At 45.6% G+C, this 27,687-nt stretch overlaps 1 protein-coding gene across 1 annotated transcript; it reads right to left on the minus strand.

Annotated features, from left to right (window-relative positions):
• Positions 1-1,583: 1,583 nt before the first annotated feature.
• LOC145337486 (putative G-protein coupled receptor 139) lies at positions 1,584-19,172 on the minus strand. The gene is made up of 3 exons (XM_080182276.1): positions 18,992-19,172; positions 9,546-10,450; positions 1,584-1,703 (listed from the first exon to the last, which is right to left on the minus strand). The coding sequence occupies exons 1-3, from the start codon at positions 19,170-19,172 to the stop codon at positions 1,584-1,586; spliced, it is 1,206 nt and encodes a 401-aa protein (XP_080038402.1).
• Between the last annotated feature and the right edge of the window lie 8,515 nt (positions 19,173-27,687).

The raw sequence follows: 27,687 nt of genomic DNA on the forward strand, positions 1-27,687 counted from the left end.
ATTAGCTGTTATCCGCATCGCAATACCTATGGTTTGTTTATCCAGCGTACAAAGTTACAAGCTGCACAAATAATACATCATCTGGCATACAAGGTTACAGGGATACAAAAACAAGTCTTGCAATCCTTGCAAACCTCTAAGTATTACAAAGCTCATTAACCCATTCCCTACTTCACCCCCCAATACAGCAACAACGTTTGGAACTATTTACAAACAAATTGTACATTTTTCTACATTTATTTCACACAGGCTTGGTACAGAATCCACAGCATATTTTCAATATGGTACAACCCATAGTTGAAACTTCACCCCTAGGTCCATCTTACAAAGGCCTGATTGGGGGGTGGGGAGGGGGCGGAATGACAATCCCTTGGATGTTCATCCCTGGGTAGAACCCATAGCTGAAACTTCACCCCTATGTCCATCTTACAATGGCCTGATCAGGGGGTGTGTGTAGGGGGGGTGGCGCGGAATGACAATCCCTTGGGTGTTGATTCCTGGGGACTTTTTAAGACCCTCTCTGGTGCGTGTGCTCTTGATGAACCCCCCCCACGTTTGCTCTTCTTCCCCACATCGTCAGTCATCAATGTTGAGTTCCCTGTACCCTTCACGATTGGAGGATCTGTTAATTCCAGGCCTCTCTCTTCAGATGCCTCCACTGGCACTGTTAGGAACGCTTTCAAATTGACAGCTGGGATCCCAAACCTTCTTGTGGGACTGCGAGAACTTGGTTTGCGCCATACTAATTCCTCCCGTTTTTACACCATGTAAGATTGAGAGGCCTTGACTGCAATAGTGACTGTAAATTCACTTCCACCCTCCCCCAGAAGTGAATCCCATAAGTGTAGGGGTGGCACAGATCCACACTAGGTCACAATGCTGCCACACAACGCCAGGGACCGGCATTCCAATTCCACCTCGGATCACTGTCTGTGTGGAGTTTGCACGTTTACTCCCGTGCCTGTGTGTGTATCCACTGGGTGTTTCAGTTCGCTCCCTGAATCGAAAGGCATGCTGGTTAGGTGTTTTTTTTTTCCATGCTAAATTCTCCCTTGGTGTTCTCAAACAGGCGCTGGAATGTGGCAACTAACGGATTTTTACAGTTACTCATTGTAGTGTCGATGTAAGCCTGCTGTGGCAATGGTAAATAAGCTTGATTTGTTTACTTTCAATGTCCCCTTTCAGGGGCTGCCCTGTGCCACACTTCAAAATATTATCCATGCTGCCAGTCTTGGAGCCCAGGCTCAGCCAGACCAGCAAGTGAGTGTACATCATTTTCCATTTCATAGAATCCCTTGAATGCAGAAGGAGGCCATTCGGCCATTGGGCCTGCACCCACAAGTTTCCCACCCAGGCCAAATTCCTGTCAATCCATATATATTTACCCTGCTAACCACTCTGACCAATGGACAATTGATCGAGCCCATTCAACCTATCTCTCACATTGGGAGGAATCTGGAACATCCAAAAGAAACCCATGCAAACACAAGGAGAATGTGCAAAACCCACACAGACAGTGACCCAAGCTGACCCAATTTATCCCAGGTCTCTGGTGCTATGAGATAGCAGCGCGAGCCATTGTGTCACCATGCTGACATATGTGTGATCCTCTCCTCTGCAGAGTCCCCAGTGACAAAGCAGTAGATCATCACTTTATTTGCTTGACTGACGCAGAGCTCAGCTGAAGTCCTGAAGCTGAACGTCTGTCAAAGTTACAGAGCAGACTTAAAAGAAAACATTCTAGAAACAAAGAGACCATTCCACCCTTGCTCTGCCCTTTAATTAGGTTGTGGCTTAAAATAGGTGGAGGACACTGATAGACTCGTGCCATTGTCTGGAAGACATGCAGGTTTGGGGCATTGGTCATGCTAAATTGTCCCTCAGTAAACCCGAACAGGCTATCAGAGTGTGGCGACTAGGGGGTTTTCACAGTAATTTCATTGTAGTGTTAATATAAGCCTATTTGTGATGCTACTGAAATGAACTTAAACTTAAACCAGTCAGTCAGTGGCTTCACTTCAAAATTGGTTAAAACTTTAATCAGTCAGTCAGACTGCAATTTGTCTGTGCTGGTAATGAGTAACTGGGGGCAGCTCAATAAATGACCAGCCCTGTTTTCAGTCGGGTACTAAATAAGAGGATTGAGGGAGGCTGCTTGGCAAAGAGTAGAAGCGGGTTGATGGAAGTTGTTTTATTTGTTCAGTAATTGAAGTGTTGTTGCTAGGGGATAATTCACCACTCACTTGACCTGCTTCCTGAACTTGGACTGAGTCACTCCATAAATAAAAATGTGTGTGCAATAACTCAAATTCTGAACCATGTATCCAACTTGTGAAAATGTATATTCAGGAATATTCAGGAATTGTGAAGAGTTCCTGTTATGTTATAGTATAAGAAATCTGTAACATACAGTGACCATAGGGGAATGAAGCTGTCATATTACGACAGGAGTAAAATCACAGATTTCTGCCTGCTCTCCATCTCTGGGCTACTGCGATTCACCCCTCCACCCCCTTATTCTGACTACTCTGTCCCTTCTGGACCCCATTCATCATTAAAATATGTCGAACAGTCAGGGCATTAATCAACAGAATGGTTTCAACAAATTGGATCAATAGCGTAAAAATCGAACCAAGCCAGTCAAATCCCACCCATTCCGGTCCGTGTAATACCTTGGTTTAAAAGTACAGAACCACTGTAAATTGATAATTATCTCTTCAGTTTCCAGGGCAAAGTACAAGGAGATGTTTTTAAAACAGAGCAGGATGCTGGATGTTCCCAGAATGGCCACCTCAGTTTTCCTCGTGCAATATATGTTTTTCAGCTGCTGGGAACAGATGGCTATAGACTGGTTAAAGGAGAAACTGACAGTGAACCAGGCTGATCTGTGTGTGGCTACACTATTCAGGACGGCGAGAACACTACACAAAGTGGTGATATGTAGGAAACTAGGCATTCATTATGATCATGGCTGATCATAAACTTTAACATCATGATTCCGCCCCCCACTTCCTCCGTATCCCTTGGTCACTTCAGCCCCAACTGCTATGTATAAATTATTCCTGAAATCTCCAAAGGTTTCAGCCTCAATTATTTTCTGTGGTAATGAAGTAATGTTTCCTCGGATGGAGAAATCTAGCACGAGGGGGCATGGCTTTAAATTATGGGGGGGTAGTTATAGGACGGATGTCAGGGGCAGGTTCTTTACCCAGAGGGTGGTGAGGGACTGGAATGCCCTGACTGCTGCAGTTGTAAATGCGACTAGTTTGGGGGCGTTTAAGACATTGGTGGATAGGTTTATGGACGAAAAGGGATTGGTTTAGATTAGTGGGTCAATGTTGTTTTTTTTAAAAAATAAGACTGGTCGGCGCAACATTGTGGGCCGAAGGGCCTGTTCCGCGCTGTAATGTTCTATGTTCTATGTTCTATGTTCTATAGATTATCTGAGTGAACAAATTACACCTCACCTCATTTCTAAAATATTGACCCTTTATTTTCAAACTATGGCACTAGTGCTCAACTCTGTCACCATCATGAACATTCTTTCTGAATCTGCCCTGTCTAAACATATTAGAATTTTCTAAGTTTCAATGAGGTTCCATCTCACCCTTCTAATTTCCAATGAATAGAATTCTAAGTGGCTTAGTCTCTCTTCTCATCACAGATCCACCATCCCAGGAATAAGAATGGTAAACAATCACTGTGCAGCCTCTACAGCAGATATATATTCCTCCTCAAATGACACCAAAACTACAAAGAATATTCCAGGTGTGGCCTCACAAATGTCCTGTTCAATTGGAGTAAAACATATTGATTCATGTACTCAAATCCGCTTGCTATGAAAGCCAAGATATCATTTGCCTTGTTTACTGCCTGTTATACCTGCGCACTTACTTTCAATGACGATGCAGATAGATACCAAGTTCTCACTGATTGTTCGCCCCTCTCAATTTAAGTTCATTCAGATAATAAACTGTCTTCTTATTATTGCTAACAAAGTGGAAAACCTCACATTTATCCACATTACACAGCAACGGCCATGCATATGCCCACACACACAGCCTGTTATATTGAAACATGCCTGCATGGTTCTCACAGCTTACCCTCCCACCTGACTTTGCATCATCTGCGAATTTGGACACAATACATTTAATGCCCTATGCCAAAACATTCATATATAATGTGAACAGTTTGGGTTCTAGCACAGATCCCTGCAGTACCACACTGTCTACCAGTCAGACAAAGACTCATTTCTACCAACACGTTGTTTCCTCTCTGTTAGCCAGCTCTCTATCCAAATCAAGGCATTATCTGCAACTCATACTCACCATCGCAGTCTGTTACATCAGACCTTGTTGAAAGACTCCTGAATGTCTAGATAAAGCACTGGTTCTCCTCACCGAACTCTACTAGTCACATCCTCCAAGAATTCCAATAGATTCTTCAAACAAGATTTCACCTCTGTATATCCATGCTGACTTTGTCTGACTTTACCACTGCCTTCCAAGTGCTGAGTTATGATGTCCTTGAAAACAGGCTCTAGCAACTTCACCAATACTGATGTTACGTTCACAGGGAACAGTATATCATATTACTGAACGTATGTCTGCAAAATCGTGACATGTAGATCAGTCACTGAGTAACAGCGTAGAGCAGCTGACACATAGATTTTGACAACTACACTTCCCATGAATCCCAATAGCTCCAGGTGGTATATTTTCTTCACCATTTGAAATTCCAGATACATTTTCAGCGTGAAGTAATGTGCTCCTTCACTCTGCAGGTACTCTCTGCTTTATCTGCATGGTGATACATTCCCAAAGGCTTTCACAAAAACCCTGTGGTATCCCCTCTGGGACACTGACTTTGCAAAATCGCTCATCTTTGAGTTTCTTCAAATCAGCAAACACGTGGCAACTTTGATTGAGGTTGTGGAATATATTTATTACTGAGATTGAGTTGCTGACTTTCAAAGAACGGATAATGCTGATTACATTGATTAATTTGTAATATTAGAGGCTGTGTTACACACCAAAGTTACTGACATCTAAAACACAATTCTCAAAATCCCACGGCTCAGTGTTGTCTTTCACCTGTCTGTGACCTTCCAATCATTCAATTCCAAATGTTGGAGGGTCTCTCCGGGCTGTTCCACTCTATCCCGGGATGTAGTTACCATCCTTAACTCTGGAAATCCACAGAATCCATCCAAGTCCTATAATTGTGACTCCAATTTCAGATTTAATCTGTTAAGGATTCAGAAACGTGCACCACAACAACTGAATCTATCCCCTCCAGCTCCATTTTTCCCAGCAACCCAGAGAAGATGTCCTGAACCGGGGCACCAGTCAGGCAACACAGCCTTGGGGACTCTCCATGCTGGCCACAGAGGAAAGTGTCTATTCCTCCTGTCGAACTATCCCCATTTATAACAACATTTCCCTTTCCTCCTCCCTCTTGAATGGCTCCCTGAACCACAGTGCTATGGTGAAGTTGCTCATCCTCCTTGCAGCCCTCATCCACATCCGCAAAGGTCACACATCTGTTTCTTTCATCATTTGAATGACATGGGTGTCCCTGGCTGGCCAGCATTTGTTGCATGTCCCTCGTTGCCCTTTGGGGGCATTGAGAGTCAACACCATTGATGTGGCACTGGTGTCACATGTAGGCCAGACCAGATAAGGTCGGCAGGTCTCATTCCTTAAAAGGACATTAGTGAACCAAACAGTTTTCTGGATTAATAGTCGAGTGACAATACCATTCGTTCATCATCTACACTGAGACAAGCCCAAGGGCTGAGGCTCCTTCAACACTACCTCCTGGGTTCGTCACCAAGACTTGCTTGGAGTCACACTCTCCTGTCCCTGATCACTCACCAAATGTGATGTAGTTATTCTTTGGGATGTAAGTACCTCCTGAAACACAGTGTGTCGCTAACTCTCCGCTCCCGAGTGTGCCACAGCGTTCAAAGCTCAGACTCCACCTCATCAAATCTGAATTGGTCTTCCTCGAGCAACCAACATTTCCTCCAGATGTGTACACAAGCAAACACAAATGAGACCGCAAGCTCCCACATCATGCAAGTACAACACATTACCTGGACCTGCCTCTGTATTTTATCTACTTTTTATATGTTTTTAATCTTGTTGTAATTTTCTACTTTAAGCTATGTTCTCAATAAACGTCACAGAAAGTATCCCACCAGCAAAAATCTAAATCTGCTTGAATCTGTAAGGATGGGAAAAGGGCATTTCTTTCATTCATTTTTGGGAAACAGAGTTCTCAGGATAGCCAGCATTTATTGCCCATCCCGAGTTGATGTTGGAGAGCGGTTGGGAGTTAAACCCATTGTTGTGACTGTGGAGTCACATGTAGGCCATACCAGGCAAGGACGGCAGATTTCCTTCCCTAAATGATATGTGTCAACCAGGTGAGTTTTCTCAACAATCAGCAATAATTTTCTGGTCATCAGCAGTTTTTTAATTCCAGATATTTTTTATTGTGTTCGAATTCCACCAGCTGCCATGTTGGGATTCGAGCCCAGGTTCCCAGAGCAATAAAAATATCGGGATCTTTCCTGATGCTATGACATCAGCAAGGAGCTGCTCAGAAAATTCCCTCAGTGTTCCTTCCGAGGACTGACTCACCAATCAGCTGCTTCCATTGGTCCCACAACATTTTCTGAACATTTAATGTCTGGCCGACACCTGCTCACACTGGACCTGATGGTAAGGCAGTAAGCGACACAAGACAGAGCAATACATCTCCAGCCACTTCCCTAAACTCCCACACTTACCCCAACTCTCAGAGTTTCACTCTTTGTAGCTTGCACTCTGTGGGCAGATTTAACAGGCCCAGTTCGGAAGTTTATATTTGTGCCTGAACCTGTTTGAAGCCATTGCACCCCTTCCCATCTCGGTCTGAGTAACTGCCAAGGGCTCATCCCCAGTTTCCCTTGCTGAGAGGGCAATTAAGTGTCCTGATCATGTAAGGGCGACAGATTTCCTTCCCTGGGACATTGTTGAACCAGATAAAACCTGTTTAAATAAGTTTAAAGCACTTTTGTAGCAAGAACTTACCTTGTAGAACTGTTTAAATCATTTAAAAGCATTTTTGCGGGCTTTTTGTATTTACCGCTTTAAGAATTCTAAGGGCATGGATTTCAGGGAGTTGACGGGGAGCAGGCTTTAAAACAGCGCCAGGTTTAAAAGGACACCTGGTGTAGACAGCGGGCAACGTCGGAGCGGACAGCGGAGTGAATGGGAAGCAGAGTGAGCTATTAGGGCTTTGGATCAAAAGGGCTTGGGAGAAAAAGGACCAGGTAAGTTCGTGTGGAAATTTTCAATGCTACTACAGTGAATAATGGCGGGGCATGTGCGCCGTACTTACGTAAGGATATTTTGGCCTTGGAGGGAGTGCAGAGGAGGTTTACTAGGCTCATACCGGAGTTGAGGGGGTTGAACTATGAGGAGAGGCTGAATAAACTAGGCCTGTACTCATTAGAGTTTAGAAGAATGAGGGGAGATCTCATTGAAACATATAAGATGATGAATGGGATGGATAGGATAGAAGTGGAGGGACTCTTCCCGCTCAGAAAGGACAGTAGGATTAGGGGGCACAGCCTCAAGATAAAGGGGGGTGCGGTTTAGAACAGAGTTGAGGAGGAACTTCTTCACTCAAAGGGTGGTGAATCTCTGGAATTCTCTGCCCGTTGAGGTGGTGGAGGCTGCCTCGCTAAATATTTTTAAGACGTGGGTTGATGGGTTTCTGATAAGCGAGGGGATTAAAGGTTAGGGGGAGAGGGCGGGAATGTGGAACTGAGCCACGACAGATCAGCCATGATCTTATTGAATGGCGGGGCAGGTTCGAAGGGCTAGATGGCCTACTCCTGCTCCTATTTCTTATGTTCTTATGTTTTCTGAACTCCAAATATAATTCTTTTAATCCCACCATCTGCCGTGATGAGATTGGAACCCGTGTGCCCAAAACATTAGCTGAGTTTCTGTATTAATAGTCTTGTGATAAAACTATCAGTCCATCTTTATAAGGCCCTTGTCAGGCCTCACTTGGAGTACTGTGCGCAGTTCTGGCTGCATCACTATGGGAAGGACGTAGAAGCTATTGAAAGGGTACAAAGGAGATTTATAAGGATGTTGCCTGGACTGGGAGGCATGCCTTATGAAGATAGGCTGAGGGAGCTGGGACTCTTCTCCCTGGAGAGACGAAGGTTGAGAGGTGACCTGATAGAGGTTTATAAAATGTTGAGAGGAATAGATAGGGTGGATTCTCAGAGGCTATTTCCCCGGGTTGAAATGGTCGCTACGAGAGAACACAGATTTAAGGTGTGGCGAGGCAAGTACAGAAGTGATGTTAGGGGTAAGTTTTTCACTCAGAGGGTGGTGAGTGAATGAAATCGGCTGCCGTCAGTGGTGGTGGAGGCGAACTCGCTGGGGTCTTTTAAAAGACTCCTGGATGAGTATATGGAATTTAATGGGATTGGGGGTTATAGATAGGTCTATGGATTGGTAGGTATTGATGTGAGCGGCGCAACTCGTGGGCTGAAGGGCCTGTTTGTGCTGTAGTGTTCTATGTTCTATCATACCCACATCCTGAGTATACAGACCCTGAGTTCCAGTAACCTCGATACACCATTAGTCTGCAGACCTCCCTGATTGGATAGCATTAACTGGCTCAATCAGGGAATTCATATTCCAATAGGTCCAACTGATGGTTATCATTAAAGTCACTAAATAAATCTCTCTGTCGCTTTCTGTCTTCTTGTGCATCTCTCTGTGTGTCTCTGTCTCTGTCTCTCTCTGTATGTTGTTCTGTGTCTCTTATTGTCTCTCTGCATCTCCCTCTTTCTCTCCCTCTATACCCTCTTCTTTTGTCTCTCCTGCTCCCTTTTAATCTCACTCTCCTTGCCCCGCTCTGTCTCCATGTCCCTCCCTCTCTGTCTCTGTCCCACTTTTCTTATCTCTCTCTCTCTCTCTCTATGCCTTTCACTGCCATTTGCTCTTGTTGTGTCCATTGTATGTGATAGGTCTCATTCTTTTCCATTTGTTCCCGTTCTCTCTGTTTCACTCTTCTCTGACTATTTATCTCTGCCCTCCTTTCTGTCTCCCGTTCCCTCTTCGTTGCCCTTTTCCTTCCTTATTACATCTTCCCATGTGTGTCCTGTCTCCCTTTCTCATTCCCTGTCCATCAGCCCTGCCATTTCCCCCTCTATCCCTGTTTCTTTCGGTCTGAGAAAACCCCTCACTCTCTCTGTCCTTCATCTCTGTTTGTCTCTCTGTGTCTGTCTGTTTGTTTCCCTCTCCCTGTTGAAAACTATTTCAAATGATGTCTCTCTTCATGTCTTTGAGCCCTTTCGTCCCTCTACCTATCTTTGTCTCTCTATCACTCTCACTGTTGCTTTCACTGCCCTCTCTCTCTCTCTCTCTCTCTCTCTCTATCTGTTACTCTTTCTCTCTTTGTGAGGCTGTTTGTTGTTTAGAGTTTGAATGTCCAATAGGAAGAGTCAGGGATCTTGTGGTTGCAGTTACTTCTGAGGCTGTAATGAGATGAATAATTGCAGTAAAGGGATGTTTGAGCAGAATTATTAGCTGCTGTCTGAAATGAGTCTGTGTCACAGCATAAATGGCAGTGTTTGTACAGCAACTCAAGAGTTGCAGCATGAAACCCAATTCCAGAACAAAATAATCTAACACTACCGACTTATATCCCAAATAATCCATCCGATTCCATATTGAATAAACCATTAATATTGACCATAACAGAATGAAATTGGCAGAGATAACAAACAGAAAAATGATGGATTTCCTTCGACTCTCCATCTCTGGGTCTCTGGAATTCTCCCCACTGTTGTGACACCGGAGTCTCCTGCGGGCTCTGCTGCTCACTAAAATGTGTCGGACAGTGAAAGCATTCAGCAGCAGAATCAGGGCGAATGGGACACACGGGGTTAAAATGAAGTGGAGGAACTCGATTGTACTCCAGATCACAGATTTCATAACATCCCATGCGACAGCACAAAACCAGGGATCGTTCATCAGATGATATCCATTTAAAAACATAAAATACCAGAAAATGTTCTTTAAACAGCTCAGCACCGTCACTGTTCCCAGAACCACAGCCGCCGATTTCTCGCTGCAATATTTACTTTTCAGCTTGGGGCAGCAAATGGCCACAAATCGATCAAAGGTGAAAGTGACGGTGAACCAGACAGAACAGTCAGTGGCTGCGTAAAGCAGGACAGCGTGGATATTACACACAGGAACCAACACCAGGAAATAAAACTGTTCCCAATAAACAATGGGAATGTGTCTCAATGCAAGGTCAAGGATAACGACCAGCAGATCCCCCACCGACATGGCCACCAGGTAACTAGTAACACATTTGGACAGACCACAGTTTCTGTTTGTCAGTGTCACAATTGTGATTATGTTCACTGTTAGGAAGGAAGATTAAGATTAAAATTAGACATCATTCAGGGGAAGATTTGACAATTTAGACTGAGGATAGGTGAAAATAAAAACAATGTCCACACATACAAAATAACTTTTTTAAAAAAATCCAGCTCGTCTTTTGGAGTGTCGGGGGAAAGAGGAGCATCCAGAAGAAACCCACACAGACATGGGGAGAAGCTCCAAACTCCACACAATAAATGACCCAAATGAGGAATTGAACCCAGGTCCCGGACGCTGTGAGTCAGCAGTGCTAACCACAGTGTCACCATGCTGCACCATGGCGACAACGCAATGGTATACATTTGGGAGGGAGTTTTCAGAGGAGTTCACAACACTGATCCTCACTCAGCTACATGGAAATAGTCCTTCTACCTTGTGGGGGATTTGGAGGGTAAGAAGGCTGAGGGAGTAAACCCTGACAGAAATCCCTGTAGATGATAATCAGTCATCTTTTTTTTTCTCTCGTGCCCCTAACACTATAAATTAGTGCAGAGAGGATTCCCGATTCTCTACACTGGTAGAGAATCCCACCCTTCCACCTCCTCTAACCTAATTATAAGTGTGAGGGAAGTTTGTTTTTATATTTTTACTTTTCTGCTGGTAATTGATTCAGGGATGGCAGTTCAGGCTGTAAGCTGCATCTCCTGTGGGATGTATGTAGTGAGGGACTCCCACAGTGTTTCAGGTGATTTTACTTGTGGGAAGTGTCTTAGATTGCAGTTTCTGGAGGAGCGTGTAAAGGAGCTGGAGGTGGAATTAGAGGAGCTCCGTATAATTCGGGAAGTGGAGGCGGACATAGAAAGGAGTTATAAGGAGATAGTCACTCCTAGGAATAAGTCTTGGGTCACTGCCAGGAAGAAGGGCAAAAAGCAGTTGGGGGGACAATCCCCTGGGGCTGTTCCCCTCCAAAATAGGTTTTCGGTCCTGGAGGCTACAGTTGAGGAGAAATCAACTGGGGATAGCCAAAGGGAGCAGGTCTCTGGGGGTGAGCCTATTGGCAAGCCTCAGGTGGTTAGGGGTAAGAGATTGGGCCTCGTGATTGGGGACTCCACAGTTATGGGGACGGATAGGAGAGTTGGAGGTAAGGGTAGGGACTCTGGGCTGGTGTGTTGCCTACCAGGGGCTGGGGTCCAGGATGTATCGGACAGAGTATTCAGGACTCTTAGGGGAGAGGGAGATCAACCCCAAGTTATAGTTCATGTGGGGACACATGACAGAGGGAGATTAAGGGAAGGGGATATTAAGCAAAGATTTATGGAGTTGGGGTGGAAACTAAAGGCGAAGTCAGAAAGAGTAGTTATATCTGGACTCTTGCCTGTGCCACGGGATAGTTTAGAGAGGAATAGGGAGAGGGAAAGTTTGAACTCGTGGCTGAGGGGATGGTGCAGGAGGGAGGGGTTCAGGTACTTGAGCAATTGGGGCTCATTCTGGGGTAGGTGGGACCTCTATAAGAGGGATGGTCTACACCTGAACCAGAGGGGAATCAATATCCTGGGGGGTAAATTTGCAAAAGCGATGCAGGAAGGTTTAAACTGATTCGGAGGGGGGGAGGGATAGTGAGGGAAGGGGGTGAAAGTGAGGGGGGCATAGTTGGGGAATGCAAGGCACGGCATAGTGGGGGTGGGGCGGAGCAGGGTTTGAAATGCGTGTACTTTAATGCGAGGAGTATTCGCAATAAAGTGGATGAACTTGCAGCGTGGATCAGTACCTGGGACTTTGATGTTGTGGCCATTTCTGAGACATGGATAGAGCAGGGTCAGGAATGGATGTTGCAGGTTCCGGGGTACAAATGCTTTAGTCGGAGTAGAGAAGAAGGTAGAAGGGGGGGTGGGGTAGCATTGCTAGTCAAGGACTGTATCACAGTGTCGGAGAGAAAGTTTGATGAGGACTTGTCAGTTGAGGTAGTATGGGCGGAGATTAGAAATAGGAGAGGAGAGGTCACCCTGTTGGGAGTCTTTTATAGACCTCCTAAAAGTTCTAGAGAGGTTGAGGAAAGGATTGCGGAGACAATCCTGGTTAGGAGTGAAAGTAATAGGGTAATTGTTATGGGGGACTTTAACTTTACGAATATTGATTGGAGTTGCTATAGTTCTAGCTCGCTAGAGGGGTCAGTGTTTGTACAAAGCGTGCAGGAAGGTTTTTTGTCTCAGTATGTAGACAGGCCAACTAGAGTTGAGGCTATATTGGATTTGGTGCTGGGAAATGAGCCAGACCAGGTTCTAGACTTGGAAGTTGGTGTGCATTTTGGTGATAGTGACCACAATTCGGTTACGTTCACCTTAGTGATGGGAAGACATAGGCATGAACCTCGGGTCAGCAATTTTAGCTGGGGTAAGGGCGATTATGAGGCTATCAGGAGTGAATTAGGAAGCATGGATTGGATTAGGGGATTACAGGGACTGGGAACGTCTGAAATGTGGAGTTTTTTCAAGGAGCAGCTACTGCGAGTCCTTGATAGGTATGTCCCTGTCAGGCATGGTGGATTTGGTAGATCTAGGGAACCGTGGTGCACTAAAAGAGTTGAGTCGATGGTTAAAAAGAAAAAGGAGGCTTATGTTCGGATGAGATTGGAGGGCTCAGATAGTGCACTAGAAAGCTTTAGATTGGCTAGGAGGGAGTTGAAGAGTGAGTTGAGAAGGGCTAAAAGAGGACATGAGAAGACTTTGGCTGATAGGATTAAGGAGAATCCTAAGGCGTTCTATAGGTATGTCAAGAACAGAAGGTTGGTCAGGGCAAGATTAGGGCCAGTTACAGACAGCAGGGGGAAGTTGTGTGTGGAACCGGAGGAGATTGGAGAAGTATTGAACCAATATTTCTCTTCGGTGTTCACGCAGGGGGACATGAATATAGCTGAGGAGGACATTGGGTTGCAGGGGTGTAAAATAGACAGTATTACGGTTGATAAAGAGGATGTGCTGGAAATTCTTGAGGGGCTGAAAATAGATAAGTCCCCTGGTCCGGATGGGATCTACCCTAGGATTCTCTGGGAGGCTAGAGAGGTGATTGCAGAGCCTCTGGCTCAGATCTTCAGGTCGTCATTGGTCTCTGGTGTAGTCCCGGAGGATTGGAGGATAGCAAATGTTGTCCCATTGTTTAAGAAGGGGAACAGAGACTTTGCCGGGAATTATAGACCGGTGAGTCTTACTTCTGTTGTGGGCAAGGTTTTAGAAAAAATTATTAGGGATAGGATTTATAGTTATTTGGAGTGTAATGAATTGATTAGAAATAGTCAGCATGGTTTTGTAGCGGGTAGGTCGTGCCTTACTAACCTTATTGAGTTTTTTGAGAAGGTGACCAAAGAGGTGGATGGGGGTAAGGCAGTTGACGTGGTATACATGGATTTTAGTAAGGCGTTCGATAAGGTTCACCATGGTAGGCTTCTGCAGAAAATGCAGATGTATGGGATTGTGGGTAATCTAGGAAGTTGGATCAGGAATTGGCTATCAGATAGGAGACAGAGGGTGGTGGTGGATGGTAAATATTCATCATGGAGTGCAGTTACGAGTGGTGTGCCTCAGGGATCTGTTTTGGGGCCACTGTTGTTTGTAATTTTTATTAATGATCTGGATGAGGGTATAGTTGGGTGGATTAGTAAATTTGCTGATGACACCAAAGTTGGAGGTGTGGTAGATTGTGAGGAAGGGTGTCATAGTCTGCAGGGAGACTTAGATAGGTTGCAGAGCTGGGCCGAGAGGTGGCGGATGGAATTTAATGCGGAGAAGTGTGAGGTAATTCACTTTGGTAGGAGCAACAGATGTGTCGAGTATAGGGCTAACGGGAGGACTTTGAATAGTGTGGATGAACAGAGGGATCTAGGTGTGTGTGTACATAGATCCCTGAAAGTTGGGAATCAAGTAGATAAGGTTGTCAAGAAGGCGTACGGTGTCTTGGCGTTTATTGGTAGGGGGATTGAATTTAGGAGTCGCAGTGTAATGTTGCAACTGTACACTACTCTGGTGCGGCCGCACTTGGAGTACTGTGTGCAGTTCTGGTCCCCGCATTACAAGAAGGATGTGGAGGCGTTGGAGAGGGTGCAGAGGAGGTTTACTAGGATGTTGCCTGGTATGGTGGGGAGGTCCTATGAGGAGAGACTGAGGGATCTAGGGTTGTTTTCGTTGGAAAGAAGGCGGATAAGAGGGGATCTTATTGAAACATATAAGATGATTAGAGGTTTAGATAGGGTGGATAGTGATAGCCTTTTTCCTCGGATGGAGAAAGCTAGCACGAGGGGGCATGGCTTTAAATTAAGGGGGGGTAGCTACAGGACGGATGTCAGGGGTAGGTTCTTTACCCAGCGGGTGGTGAGGGATTGGAATGCCCTGCCTGCTGCAGTTGTAAATGCGTCTAGTTTGGGGGCGTTTAAGAGATCTCTGGATAGGTTTATGGACGAAAAGGGATTGGTATAGGCTAGTGGGTCATTGTTTTTGTAACTGGTCGGCGCAACATCGTGGGCCGAAGGGCCTGTTCTGCGCTGTAGTGTTCTATGTTCTATGTTCTATGTTCTATCTCTCAGACAGCTCACTGACAACCCCTGCAGCAGAACTGGTACCAAACAGTGCTGGTTCACCCTTGCCTCTGGCTCATACTAACAGTTGACAGAGGGAGATCCCGATGCCTTGACAGCACAGAATCTCTATTATATTTACCCTGGGCTGTACCCTGGAGAGGAGACCACAGCATTGTTGCCAAATTAGTACAACACTGCAAGAAATGGTAATTTCACACCCGGTTGGCACAGGACACAACTGCCAGGGTTTGCTTTCAAGTGTTTGAGAAAACTTCAGTGTTCAGTGAATAGTGACCGTCCATAATTCCCAGTGGGTTTGCTGCTGCCCCACTGTGGTCTACTGGACCAGTGAAGGTCAGTAAGTCCTCTCTTGGCAGGAAGGTTGACAATCTGTGCACCTGGTAGGAAAAACTCAACAAAGGCCGTTACCAAAGAAAAACCAAGCAGCCTGTCATAATGATAATGATCCAGTGAGAATGACATCCAATAATATGAAAGACATCAAAAGGTTTGTCATGGCACGAATCAATTCCAGCCTCCCAGATTGCCTTGATCCACTACAGTTCACCTACGTCCTCAAGTCAGGGGTAGGTTCTTTACCCAGAGGGTGGTGAGGGATTGGAATGCCCTGCCTGCTGCAGTTGTAAATGCGCCTAGTTTGGGGGCATTTAAGAGATCCGTGGATAGGTTTATGGATGAAAAGGGATTGGTTTAGGTTAGGGGGTCATTGTTTTTTAACTGGTCGGCGCAACATCGTGGGCCGAAGGGCCTGTTCTGCGCTGTAATGTTCTATGTTCTATGTTCAACATGTCCACACACGCCATCTCCCTGGCCCAACAGTCAACCCTGTAACACAGACTCATGTTTATCGACTACAGCTCAACGTTCAATACCATTATTCCTACTAAACTCATGTCCAAATCTGTGGCCTGGGACTTGGCTTCTGCCTCTGCAGTTGGATCCTGAACTTCTAACTCACAAACAGCAATAAATAAGGAGAGGCAACAACACCTCTTCCACAATCATCCTCAACAGCGGTGCCCGGCAAGACTGTGTCCTCAGCCCCTTACTGTATTCCTTATACGCCGATGACTCAATTTACAAGTTTTCTGATGACCCCAACATAGTGGGTCAGATCCCAAACAATGATGAGACTGAGAACAGGGAAGAGTTGGAGAATCTGGTGAATTGTTGTGACCACAATAATCTTTACCTCAGTGTCAACAAAGCAAATCTACTTCAGGAGGTATCATGGAGTACATGCCCCTATCTACATCAATGGGTTGAAGCTGAAACGGTCTAGATCTTCAGGTTTTAGGGCTCAGATCACCAGTAACTTTTTGTGTCCTTCCATGATGACACTACAGTTAAGAAAGCCCACGAATGCTTCTATCTTCTCAGAGGACTAAGGACATTTGGCAGGTCAGCTACGACTCTCACCCACTTTTACAGATGCATCATAGATAATATTGTAGCTTGGTGTGGCTCATGCTCTGTCCCAGACCGCAACAAACTTCAAACTTGGTGAATGCGGACCAGTCCATCACTCAAATCAATCTCCAACTCATCAAATCTGTCTAAGCTTCTCGCTGCCTCGCAAAAACAGCCAGCATAGTTAGGGAATAATGCACCATGGATATACACTCATCCCACTAGTTCCATTAGAAATAAAAAAAAGCATGCCAACCAACTCATAGAAAAACTACAGTGCAGAAGGGGGCCATTGATCCATTGATAATCCTAGCCAGGCCCTATCCCCAAAGTCCCACATGTGTACCCTTCTTATCCCCCTAACATGCGTATCACGGGACACGAACTGTTAATTTAGCATGGCCAATCAACGAAATGTTGGACTATGGGTGGGAATCGGAGCATCCGGAGGAAATTCACACAGAGAATGTGCAAATTCCACACAGGCGTTGATCCAAGCTAGGAATTGAACTCATGTCCTTGGAGACATGAAACAGGAGTGCTAACCATGGTGCCACCATGCCGATGACTCAACAACAGCTTGTTCTTGCTGCCAGCAGGCGTTTGAATGGACCTATATGGCATTAAGTTGATCTTTTCCTCCACCCTAGCTATAACTGCATTACATTCTGCAATCTCTTATTCTCTATCCTTTGTCTGTAGAACACTCAACAAACAATCCTTTTCACCGTATACTAATATATGTGACAACAATAAGACAAATCAATTCAAATCAAACCCAACCAAATCAGTCTTTCACATCTCAAGCTGGAACATCAGCACGATGTGCCCTGGCCTTACCAATGAACTTACGCAGATTGATGATGTGCACAGGATTGCTGTGATCGAGATAAATTTACAAGGGTCAATGTGACTCTGGGGAGCTGCGAGAAACTGGACCTGCTCAAAGTGAATGCTTTCCAGAGAAACACGATACGTTCTTGTAACAGGAGAAATCCCAACAGGCAATGTGTGAGAATGAAGCTGGTTTCAAAGTAAACAAAAAATCATCCCTGGTGATGATGGAATCCCGGGATCCCTGATGCTGTGAGACAGCTGTGCTAAACATTGTGCTCTACTGCCATCCTACAAGGTGTCCTGGAGACATCCAAGATCACGCCCAACACGGCATCATCACTATGTCCATGATTGGAAATCATGATGATTGGAAATCAATCTGAGGGACAGGATTAATCTCCACTTTGAGAGGTAAGGGTTGATGAATAATAGTCAGCATGGCTTTGTCAAGTAGAGATCATGTCTGCAATTTGCTTGAATATATTTAGGAGGTGATTGCATAAGTAGATGAGGGAAGTGCAGTCGATGTAGTCTAAATGGGCTTCAGGGAAGAATTCCCGCATGGGAGACTGAACAGGAAAGTAATAGCCGATTGGATCGAGGGCAATTTGGTAAATTACATTCAAAATCGGCTGAGTGGCAGGAGGCAGAGGGCGGTGGTTGAATGTTGCTTTTGTGACTGCAAGCCTGTGTCCAGTGGGATTACACATGGATCAATGCTGGGTCCCTTACTGTTTGTATTGTACATTGGTGGTCTAGGCGTGAAAGCGTGAGGTATGAGCAGAACTTTCACAGGCACCGACCACAATCCCACCCAGCCCTATCCCCATAAAAATCTTCATTTAGACAGACAGATTGCCGGGGGGGGGGGGCACGGTAGCACAGTGGTTTGCATTGCTGCTTCATAGCTCCAGGGTCCTGGGATCGATTCCCGGCTCGGGTCACTGCCTGTGTGGAGTTTGCACATTCTCCTAGTGTCTGTGTGGGTTTCCTCCGGGTGCTCCAGTTTCCTCCCACAGTCCAAAGGACTGCGGGTTAGGTTGATTGGCCATGCTAAATTGACCGTAGAACCATAGGTTAGAGGATTAGTGGGTAAAATATGGAGGGAGATGGGGGTAGGGCCTGGGTGGGATTGTGGTCGGTGCAGACTTGATGGGCTGAATGGCTTCTTTGGGTACTGTAGGGTTTCTATGATTTCTATGACTTGCAGCTGTGTTCCCAACCATGTACCAAACCTATGTGGTTGCAAATACACAATTCAGATACACAAGTGAGATCTTGCTGTAAACAATAAAAATGGATTCTGCAGCCTGCTGACTGGGTGGGTGATAAGCAGTGAACTGCTATATGTTATATGTCGAGGGTAAAATGGATTCTGTCTCAATCTTTCACTCATGAAGGAATAGTGTTTGATGTCACATATCTATGAAAAGTCCCAGCACACAGAAGACATCCCAGCCCATGGGCCCTGAGACAATTGTCAGTGGCTGAAAGAAATAATAACTGGACACAGAGATTCAACAGAAACAAGAGCAGCAAACCGAGTACAGGAAATGACAGGGAAATCAACACAGTTAAACAGCCTTTCTAGCAAGAGAAACTGGACACAGGGGAGGGGACTTTACAGCCTCACTCTCCCCGAAGCTGGAAAATCCCTCCCGTGTTTAACAGACCCTCCCATGCTCCGCCCCTCGCATGCTCCGAATCCTTGGCGGTCAGGCCGGTAAAATTCCAGCCAGGGACTTACCCGGAACACCAACAATAGCCAGGAGGGGATAGTAAAAGCATTGAATCACGTGCAGTAGATATCGAATCCGACCAAATAATGTTATCCATGAGCCATCTTCAGTAAACCAAGAAATCCAGTATGATAAACTCCTGTCCTTGGTTGGAACATCAAAATCCATTGTTCCCAGATTCTGATCCATTGCTGTAACATTCCAATTGATTGTTCCCAGATTCTGATCCATTGTTGTAACATTCCAATTGATTGTTCCCAGATTCAGATGCATCGCTGGGAGATTCCAATCCACTGCTCCCAGATTCTGATCTCTCCTCTCCCTCCCTCTCTCTTTCTCCACAGCCGCTGATCTCTGTTAGTTTGGAGTTGTCGCTCCCGCTGTCTCAATGAGACAACACATTGAACAGAATCCCTTATTAATAGAAGAGGGAAATCGTCCAGGCAGACTAATCGGATCCATGGAGACTCACATCAATTACAGTCACTAAACAAACAGCTTCACTTCACCCCGTTCAATCCAACACTTTTTATACCCAAAGCAGAATATTTACAGCCTAGATGGGGTGTTGACGGTCAGGGAAATTTGGAAACAATGAAGGGTCAAACCATAACTCTTTCAATATTCATTCGATATAACAGAGTCCCTCTGCTCGGCTTCATTTCGAGAGAGATAGAATACAACAGCAGGGGTGTACTGCTGAGGTTTTGTAAATCTTTGTTCAGACCACATTCCGAATATTGTCAGCACTTTTGGTTCGGGGGGTGGTGGGTGGTTTAGTTAAGTCGGGTAGCACGGTAGGTGCAAGGTTGGAGGGCCGAAGGGCCTGTTCCGATGCTGTAATTTTCTTTCTTGGTCCTTTTCGGCCCCATATCTAAGGAAGGATGTGCTGGCCTTGGAGAGGGTCCAGAGGAGGTTCACAAGAATGGTCTGGTGAATAAAAGACTTGACGCACGAGGAGTGTCTGAGGACTTTGGGTCTGTACTCGATGGAGTTTGAAAGGATGAGGAGGGGGATATCAATGAAACTTACAGAATAACGAAAGGCCTGGATAGAGTGGATGTGGGGAAGATGTTTCCAATAGTAGGAGAGACTCAGGCCCGAGGGCACAACCTCAGAGGAAACAACAACAGTCCACTCATTCGTTGGAGCGAGCAGAGTGATGGTTGCACAGGGTAAAGATAAGCGATTACCTTTGTAAAGACTTTCGCGGGCTTTTTAACTGTAATTCTGCTTTAAAAGTTAGACAGGAAGTGGGCCGCGGGGCTTTGTGGGAAGGGATTTTTTTTACCGCGTGAAGTATAAAAGGAGGATTGCTGTAGACAGCGGGCAGCGTCGGGAGCGGGCAGCAGAGTGAGCTGTAAGGGCTTTAGAACATCGAACATAGAACATTACAGCGCAGAACAGGCCCTTCGGCCCACGATGTTGCGCCGACCACTTAAAAAACAATGACCCTCTAACCTAAACCAATCCCTTTGGATCACAGGACTTGGGAGAAAAGGGCAAGGTACGTTTAAATTCTTAACTGTGTTTAGAAATCACGGGGAGACTGTGATGGAGAGACATGTGATGTGCTGTTTCTGTATGATGTGGGAACTGGTGGACCCCAAGGTCTTTCCCAGTGACGGTGTCTACAGTAAGTGATGGTTTCTCGAAGTGCTCCAGCTCAAAGTAGACGAGCTGAACTCTGAGCATCAGATACTGAGGCTCATCAGAGAGAGGGAGTGTAAACTGGATAATGGGGTACAAGAGTGACTCACACCCCCTAGACTGGCTAATTCTGAGGGTCAGGAACAATAGGGTGCTGCTGAGGGGAGGAAGGGTGAGAGGAAGGAGGGGGGTGTGGGGAGAAAGGAGGGGGGACCCAAAGGCCTCGACCTCTCAATCTGCACAACAGGTTTGAGGTTCTTGCTCCCAGTGTGGACAAGAATGAGGGCTGTAAGGTTGACGAGCAAACTGCCCAAGGTACAGTGGTGCAGAAACAGGACAAAGAGGAAGAAGTAAAGAGGAATGTAGTGGTAATTGGGGATAGTGTAGTTAGGGGGAAAGACACTGCCCTTTGTCACAATGATAAAGAATACAGAAGGGTATGCTGTCTGCATGGTGCTCGGGTCCAGGATGTATCATCTGGGCTGCAGAGGAGCTTGGAGTGGGAGGGTGAGAATCCAGTCGTTGTGGTACATGTGGGTACCAACGACATAGGAAAATTGGGACCTCAGGACCTGCAGAGGGAGTATGCAAAGCTGGGAATCAAATTAAAAAGCAGAACCAACAAGGTGGTTATCTCTGAATTACTCCCTGAACCACATGCAGATGGGCATAGGGTAAATAGGATTAACGAGATGAATGGGTGGCTCAGGGATTGGTGTGGGAGGAATGGGTTTGAATTTATGGGGCATTGGCACCAGTATTGGGGCAGGTGGGACCTGTTCAGATGGGATGGTCTTAGTCTGAAACGTGCTGGGACCAGAATCCTGGCAAATCGTATAACTAGGACTGTAGATAGGGCTTTAATCTAACTGGGGGGAGTGGGGGCGGGGGGGTGGAAATTACAAAATCTAAAGTAAAGGAGAGGGTACGTGTGCAGGTAAATGTTGAGGATGTTCCACTAATAAAAGCAGTAGGGGGCATGAGAGAGGTTAGTCGCGTTTCTACAAATAAGGTTCAGATAAAGGCTGGTATAAAGACACTTTACCTGAATGCACGAAGCATTCGGAACAAAGTGAATGAGCTGGTGGTGCAGATCAGCACAAATGGATATGATCTGGTGGCCATTACGGAAACGTGGTTGCAGGGTGACAGGGACTGGGAGCTGAATATCCAGGGGTATCAGGTGTTTAGGAAGGGTAGACGGGAGGAAAAAGGGGGTGGGGTAACTCTGCTGATTAAGGATAATATCAGGGCGGTGGTAAGGGAAGATATAGGCTCCAAAGAGCAAAACATGGAATCGTTGTGGGTGGAGATAAGGAATAGTAAGGGGAGAAGACGCTGGTGGGTGTGGTCTATAGGCCCCCAAATAAAACCTCTGAGGTGGGATGGGCTATTAACAAGCAAATAATTGATGCGTGCAGAAATGGAGCGACGATAATTATGGGGGATTTCAATCTGCATATTGATTGGTTGACCCAAGTCGGGCGCGGTGGGCTTGAGGAAGAGTTCTTGGAATGCTGCCGGGATAGTTTCCTTGAACAGTGTGTGATGGAAACTACGAGGGAGCGAGCTATCTTAGATCTGTTACTGTGTAACGAGGCTGGTAGAATTAGGGATCTTCTTGTGAGGGATTCTCTTGGGACGAGTGATCATAGTATAGTTGAATTTCTGATGCAGATGGAGCATGAGAAAGTAGGGTCCCGAACCTGTGTCCTCTGTTTGAACAGAGGGGAGTACAATAGGATGAGAGTGGAATTGGCGAATGTAGATTGGGGGCACAGACTGGTTCGTAGGACGGCTGAGGAACAGTGAAGGATTTTTAAGGAGATCTTTTTCTGTACTCAGCAGAAATATGTTCCGATGGTAAAGAAGGACTGTAGGAGAAGGGATAGCCAGCTGTGGTTATCGAAGGAAATAAAGAAGAGTATTAAATTAAAAGCTGATGTGTCCTGAGTGGCTAAAAATAGTGGGTGATTGGAAGATTCGGAAAGATTTAAAAATCAACAAAGAATGACTAAGAAGGTGATAAAGAAAGGAAAGGTAGAGTATGAAGCTAAACTAGCACTAAATATAAAAAAGGACAGTAAAAGTTTTTACAAATATATGAAGAAGAAGAGGCTGGCTAGAGTGAATCTTGGACCCTTAGAGGATGAGAGGTGGGATTTAGCGTTGGGCGATGAGGAAACGGAAGAGGTTTGAATAAGTTTTTTGCCTCAGTCTTCACGGAAGAGGACATGAATAGTTTGCCGGATATTAAAGATAGAAGGATGGTAGGAGGTGAGGGCCTAAATGCGATTACTATCACTAGAGAGGTAGGGCTAGATAGACTAATGGGACTGAAGGTGGACAAGTCCCCAGGACCGGATGGAATGCATCACAGGGTTCTGAAAGAAATGGCAGAGGTGATAGTGGATGCCTTAGTAATTATTTATCAAAATTCGCTGGACTCCGGGTAAGTGCCTGAATATTGGAAAACGGCTAATGTTATGCCGCTGTTTAAAAAAGATAGCAGACAAAAGGCAGGGAATTATAGGCCGTTTAGTTTATCGTCTGTAGTTGGACAAATGCGAGAATCCGTCATCAAAGAAGAAATAGCGAGGCGCCTGGAAAAGAATGGTTTGATCAAGCAGACGCAGCACAGATTTGTTAAGGGGAAGTCGTGTTTGACGAATTTATTGAATTTCTATGAGGATGTGGCTACTGCGGTAGACAGAGGGGAACTGGTGGATGTGGTGTTTTTAAATGTCCAAAAGGTGTTTGATAAGGTGCCTCACAAAAGGTTGCTACAGAAGGTTAGGGTGCGTGGAGTTGGGGGTAAGGTGTTAGCATGGATAGAGGATTGGCTGTCTAATAGGAAGCAGAGAATTAGTATCAATGGGTGCTATTCTGGTTGGCAGTTGGTGACGAGTGGAGTGCCGCAGGGATCGGTTCTGGGCCCTCAGCTATTTACCATTTATATAGACAATCTGGAGGAGGGAGCTGAGTGTAGGGTAACAAAATGTGCTGATGACACGAAGATGAGTGGAAAAGCAAATTGCGGGGAGAGTGTGGAAAGTCTGCAGAGGGATCTGGATAGGCTGAGCGAGTGGGCGAGGACCTGGCAGATGGAGTACAATGTTAGCAAGTGTGAGGCTATCCACTTTGGCAGAAATAATAGTCGGAGGGATTATTATTTAAAAGGTGAAAAGCTGCAGCATGCTATGGTGCAGAGGGATCTGGGGGTCCTTGTGCATGAGTCGCAAAAACCCAGTCTGCAGGTGCAGCAGGTGATCAAGAAGGCGAATGGGATGTTGGCCTTTATAGCGAGGGGGATAGAATATAAAAGTAGGGAGGTCTTGCTGCAACTGTACAGGGCACTGGTGACACCGCAGCTGGAGTACTGTGTGCCGTTTTGTATGCCACACTTGTGGAAGGATATTTTGGCCTTGGAGGGAGTGCAGAGGAGGTTTACTAGGCTGATACCGGAGATGAGGGGGTTGGCCAATGAAGAGAGACTCAATAGACTGTGTCTGTACTCGTTGGAGTTTAGAAGGATGAGGGGGGATCTTATAGAGACGTATAAGATAATGAAGGGGATGGATAGGGTAGAGGTAGAGAGATTCTTCCTGCTTAGAAAGGACAGCAGGACTAGAGGGCACAGCCACAAGATAAGCGGGGGGGCAGTTTAGATCAGAGTTGAGGAGGAATTTCTTCACTCAAAGGGTGGCGAATCTCTGGAATTCTCTGCCTGCTGAAGTTGTGGAGGCTGCCTCGCTAAATATATTTAAGTCACGGGTAGATAAGTTTTTGACAGACAAGGGAATTAAGGGTTTTGGGGAGAATGCGGGAAAGTGGAACTGATCCACTTCAGATCAGCCATGATCTTATTGAATGGTGGGGCACGCTCGAAGGGCTAGATGGCCTACTCCTGCTCCTATTTCTTAAGTTCTTATGGGAGGAAACCGGAGCACCCGGAGGAAGCCCCCACGGACACGGGAATGGGTAGGGAGAACATACAAACTCCACACAAACAGTCACTGGAACCCAGATCCCTGGGGCAGAGGAGCGAAGCAATGTGCTGTCTCACATATCATCAGGGCAGAGCTAATGCTCTAAATCAAGTTAGGATTGTAGTCTCTGGACCTTATGTGGGGGTGTCCCCCATTGCCCACTCCCACCCCCCACCCCCCCCAGTACCCCCTCTCCACCCCCCCCCCACCTTCCCCCCATCCACCACCGCCTTTCAACTCCTTTTTAATCACCTCCCCTCCCCTCCAGGTTGAGTTGCTGCTGAGCAATGTGCCCTCCCTCTCCCCACCCCCACCCTCACCCCTCCCCCACCACAAACCTCCCATTCATTGACTCCGTCTGCACTTCCCGCTGCCTCGGGGAATACAGCCAGCATAATTAAGCACCCCACGCACCCCATACATTCTCTCTTCCACCTTCTTCCATCAGGAAAATGATGCAAAATTCTGGGGTCACGTGCCAACCGACTCAAGAACAGTTTCTTCCCTGCTGCTGTCAGATTTTGATTGGACTTATCATACATTAAGTTGATTTTTCTCCACAGCCTAGCTATGACTGTAACACTATATTCTGTGTCCACATGTATTCTATGAATGGTCTGCATAGCGTGCAAGAAACAATACTTTTCACGATCCCAATACATGTGACAATCATAAATCAAATCAAATCCTTCTCTCCTATGTACTCTATGAATGTTATGGTCTGTCTGTATAGTGCGCAAGAACCAATACTTTTCACTGTATCCCAATACATGTGACAATCATAAATCAAATCAAATCAAATCCTTTTCCTGTATGGACTCTATGAATGGTATGCTTTGTGTATCATGCAAGAAAAGTATTTTTCACTGTCTTCCAATACATGTGACAGTAATAAATCAAATTAAATCAAATCCTTCTTCCCTATGTACGCTATGTCTGTATAGTGTGCAATAAACAATACTTTTCATGCACACTAATACATGTGACAATAATAAATCAAATCAAATCCATCTCTCCTATGTACTCTATGAATGATATGCTTTGTCTGTATAGTGTGCAAGAAACAATACTTTTCACCATACCCCAATAAATGTGACAATAATAAATCAAATCAAATCAAAGTTGTGCTAAGAGGCAAATGTTAAACAGTTAAAAGTCAGCAATGCTATCAGCCAAGTTGTGAGGCTAAACAAAGAGACCCATCGCCAGTGATGAACTGAAGTCTACTACCTGGAATGCTGACAGCAGCAAGGATGGGATAATAAAGGGCAAACGCAAGCCCCCTTGGTGTTACATGCATGTTTATAAGACGTTCCACACTGCATTGTATGCTCGATATATTTATATGGTGTTTCATCCCTCCACGGAGACAATTAAATGTCTTGATCTGTTTTATATTAGTTACAGTCACTGAAACAACCAAATTAATCCAGAGCTTGTATTTTCATTTTGCTGGAATGTGCAATGTCTCCATTTGTCTCGAAGGGGAAGCTCCGTGAGGCCGCACCCTGACACTGCATGTTAATTTGTGATTGCACCTTTCACATGAAGAGGCTTCCTTTTTATCCAACGAACAACCTATGTCAGAGGGAGGCGATGGGCAAGTGCTATTTTTATTAGCACCGCTGATCTCATTGTGCCAGGGATGTGGATTTAATTCCGGCTTTGGAGTCTGTGTGGAGTTTGTATGTTCTCTCCGTGACTGCATGGGTTTCCGCTGGGTGATCTGGTTTCCTCTCACACTCCAAAGATGTGCAGGTTAGGTGGATTGGCCATGCTAAATAGCCATTTAGTGTCTAAAGATGTGCTGGTTCGGTGGATTGGTTATGCTAAATTGCTCATTAGTGCCCAAAGATGTGCAGGTTAGGTGGATTGACCATGCTAAATTACCCCTTAGTGTTCAAAGATGTGCAAGTTAGGTGGATTGGCCATGCTAAATTGCCCCTTAGTGTCCAAAGATGTGCAGGTTAGGTGGATTGGCCAAGCTAAATTGCCCCTTAGTATCCAAAGATGTACAGGTTAGGTGGATTGGCCATGCTAAATTGCCCCTTAGTGTCCAAAGATGTGCAGGTTAGGTGGATTGGCCATGCTAAATTGCCCCTTAGCGTCCAAAGATATGTAGGTTAGGTTGATTGGTCACTCTAAAATGCCCCTTACTGTCCACTGATGTGCAGTTTAGGTGGGTTGCCCGTGCTACATTGTTCCTTTGGGTCAGGGGATTAGCAGAATAAGTACATGGGGTTGTGGGGATAGGGCCTGTTGGAACTGTGGTGCAGGTTTGTTGGGCCGAATGGCCTCCTTCTGTGCTGTACAGATTCTATATTAAGCTGATCTTTCTCTACACCCGAGCTGTGACTGTAGCAGTATATTCTGCACCCTTTCCTTTCTTTCTCCGCTATCTACTCTATGAACAGCATGCTCTGCCTGTATAGAACGCAAGCAACAGTGCTTTTCATTGTATCCCAATACACGTGACAACAATAATTCAAACCAGGTCGAATCCATTTAGAAGCCTACATATGACAATGGCATCGTCCTTGTCACTATTTAATTCCAGAGCAGCTGAGGCCCAATTTATTCAGACTCTGACCAAGGGGGAAGATTCACTTCAGTGCAGCCAATTTCACAATCTTTCACCGCGTACCACCAACAAAGGACATATTTCCAAAGGCATGAAGACTGGACATGGTATTCCAGGTATACAACAGAGAACACTACAGCACAAACAGGCCCTTCGGCCCACGAGTTGCGCCGATCACATCAACACCTACCAACCTACAGACCTATCTATAACCCTCAATCTCATTAAACCCCATATACTCATCCAGAAGTCTTTTAAAAGACCCCAGCGAGTTCGCCTCCACCACCACTGACGGCAGCCGATTCCATTCACTCACCACCCTCTGAGTGAAAAACTTACCCCTAACATCACTTCTGAACTTCCCTCCTTGCACCTTAAATCTGTGTCCTCTCGTAGCAACCATTTCAACCCGGGGAAATAGCCTCTGAGAGTCCACCCTATCTATTCCTCTCAACATTTTGTAAACTTCTATCAGGTCGCCTCT

The sequence above is a fragment of the Carcharhinus amblyrhynchos genome, unplaced genomic scaffold (assembly GCF_965287045.1).
Source record: "Carcharhinus amblyrhynchos unplaced genomic scaffold, sCarAmb.v2.hapA scaffold_51, whole genome shotgun sequence".
Classification (NCBI taxonomy): Eukaryota; Metazoa; Chordata; class Chondrichthyes; order Carcharhiniformes; family Carcharhinidae; genus Carcharhinus; species Carcharhinus amblyrhynchos.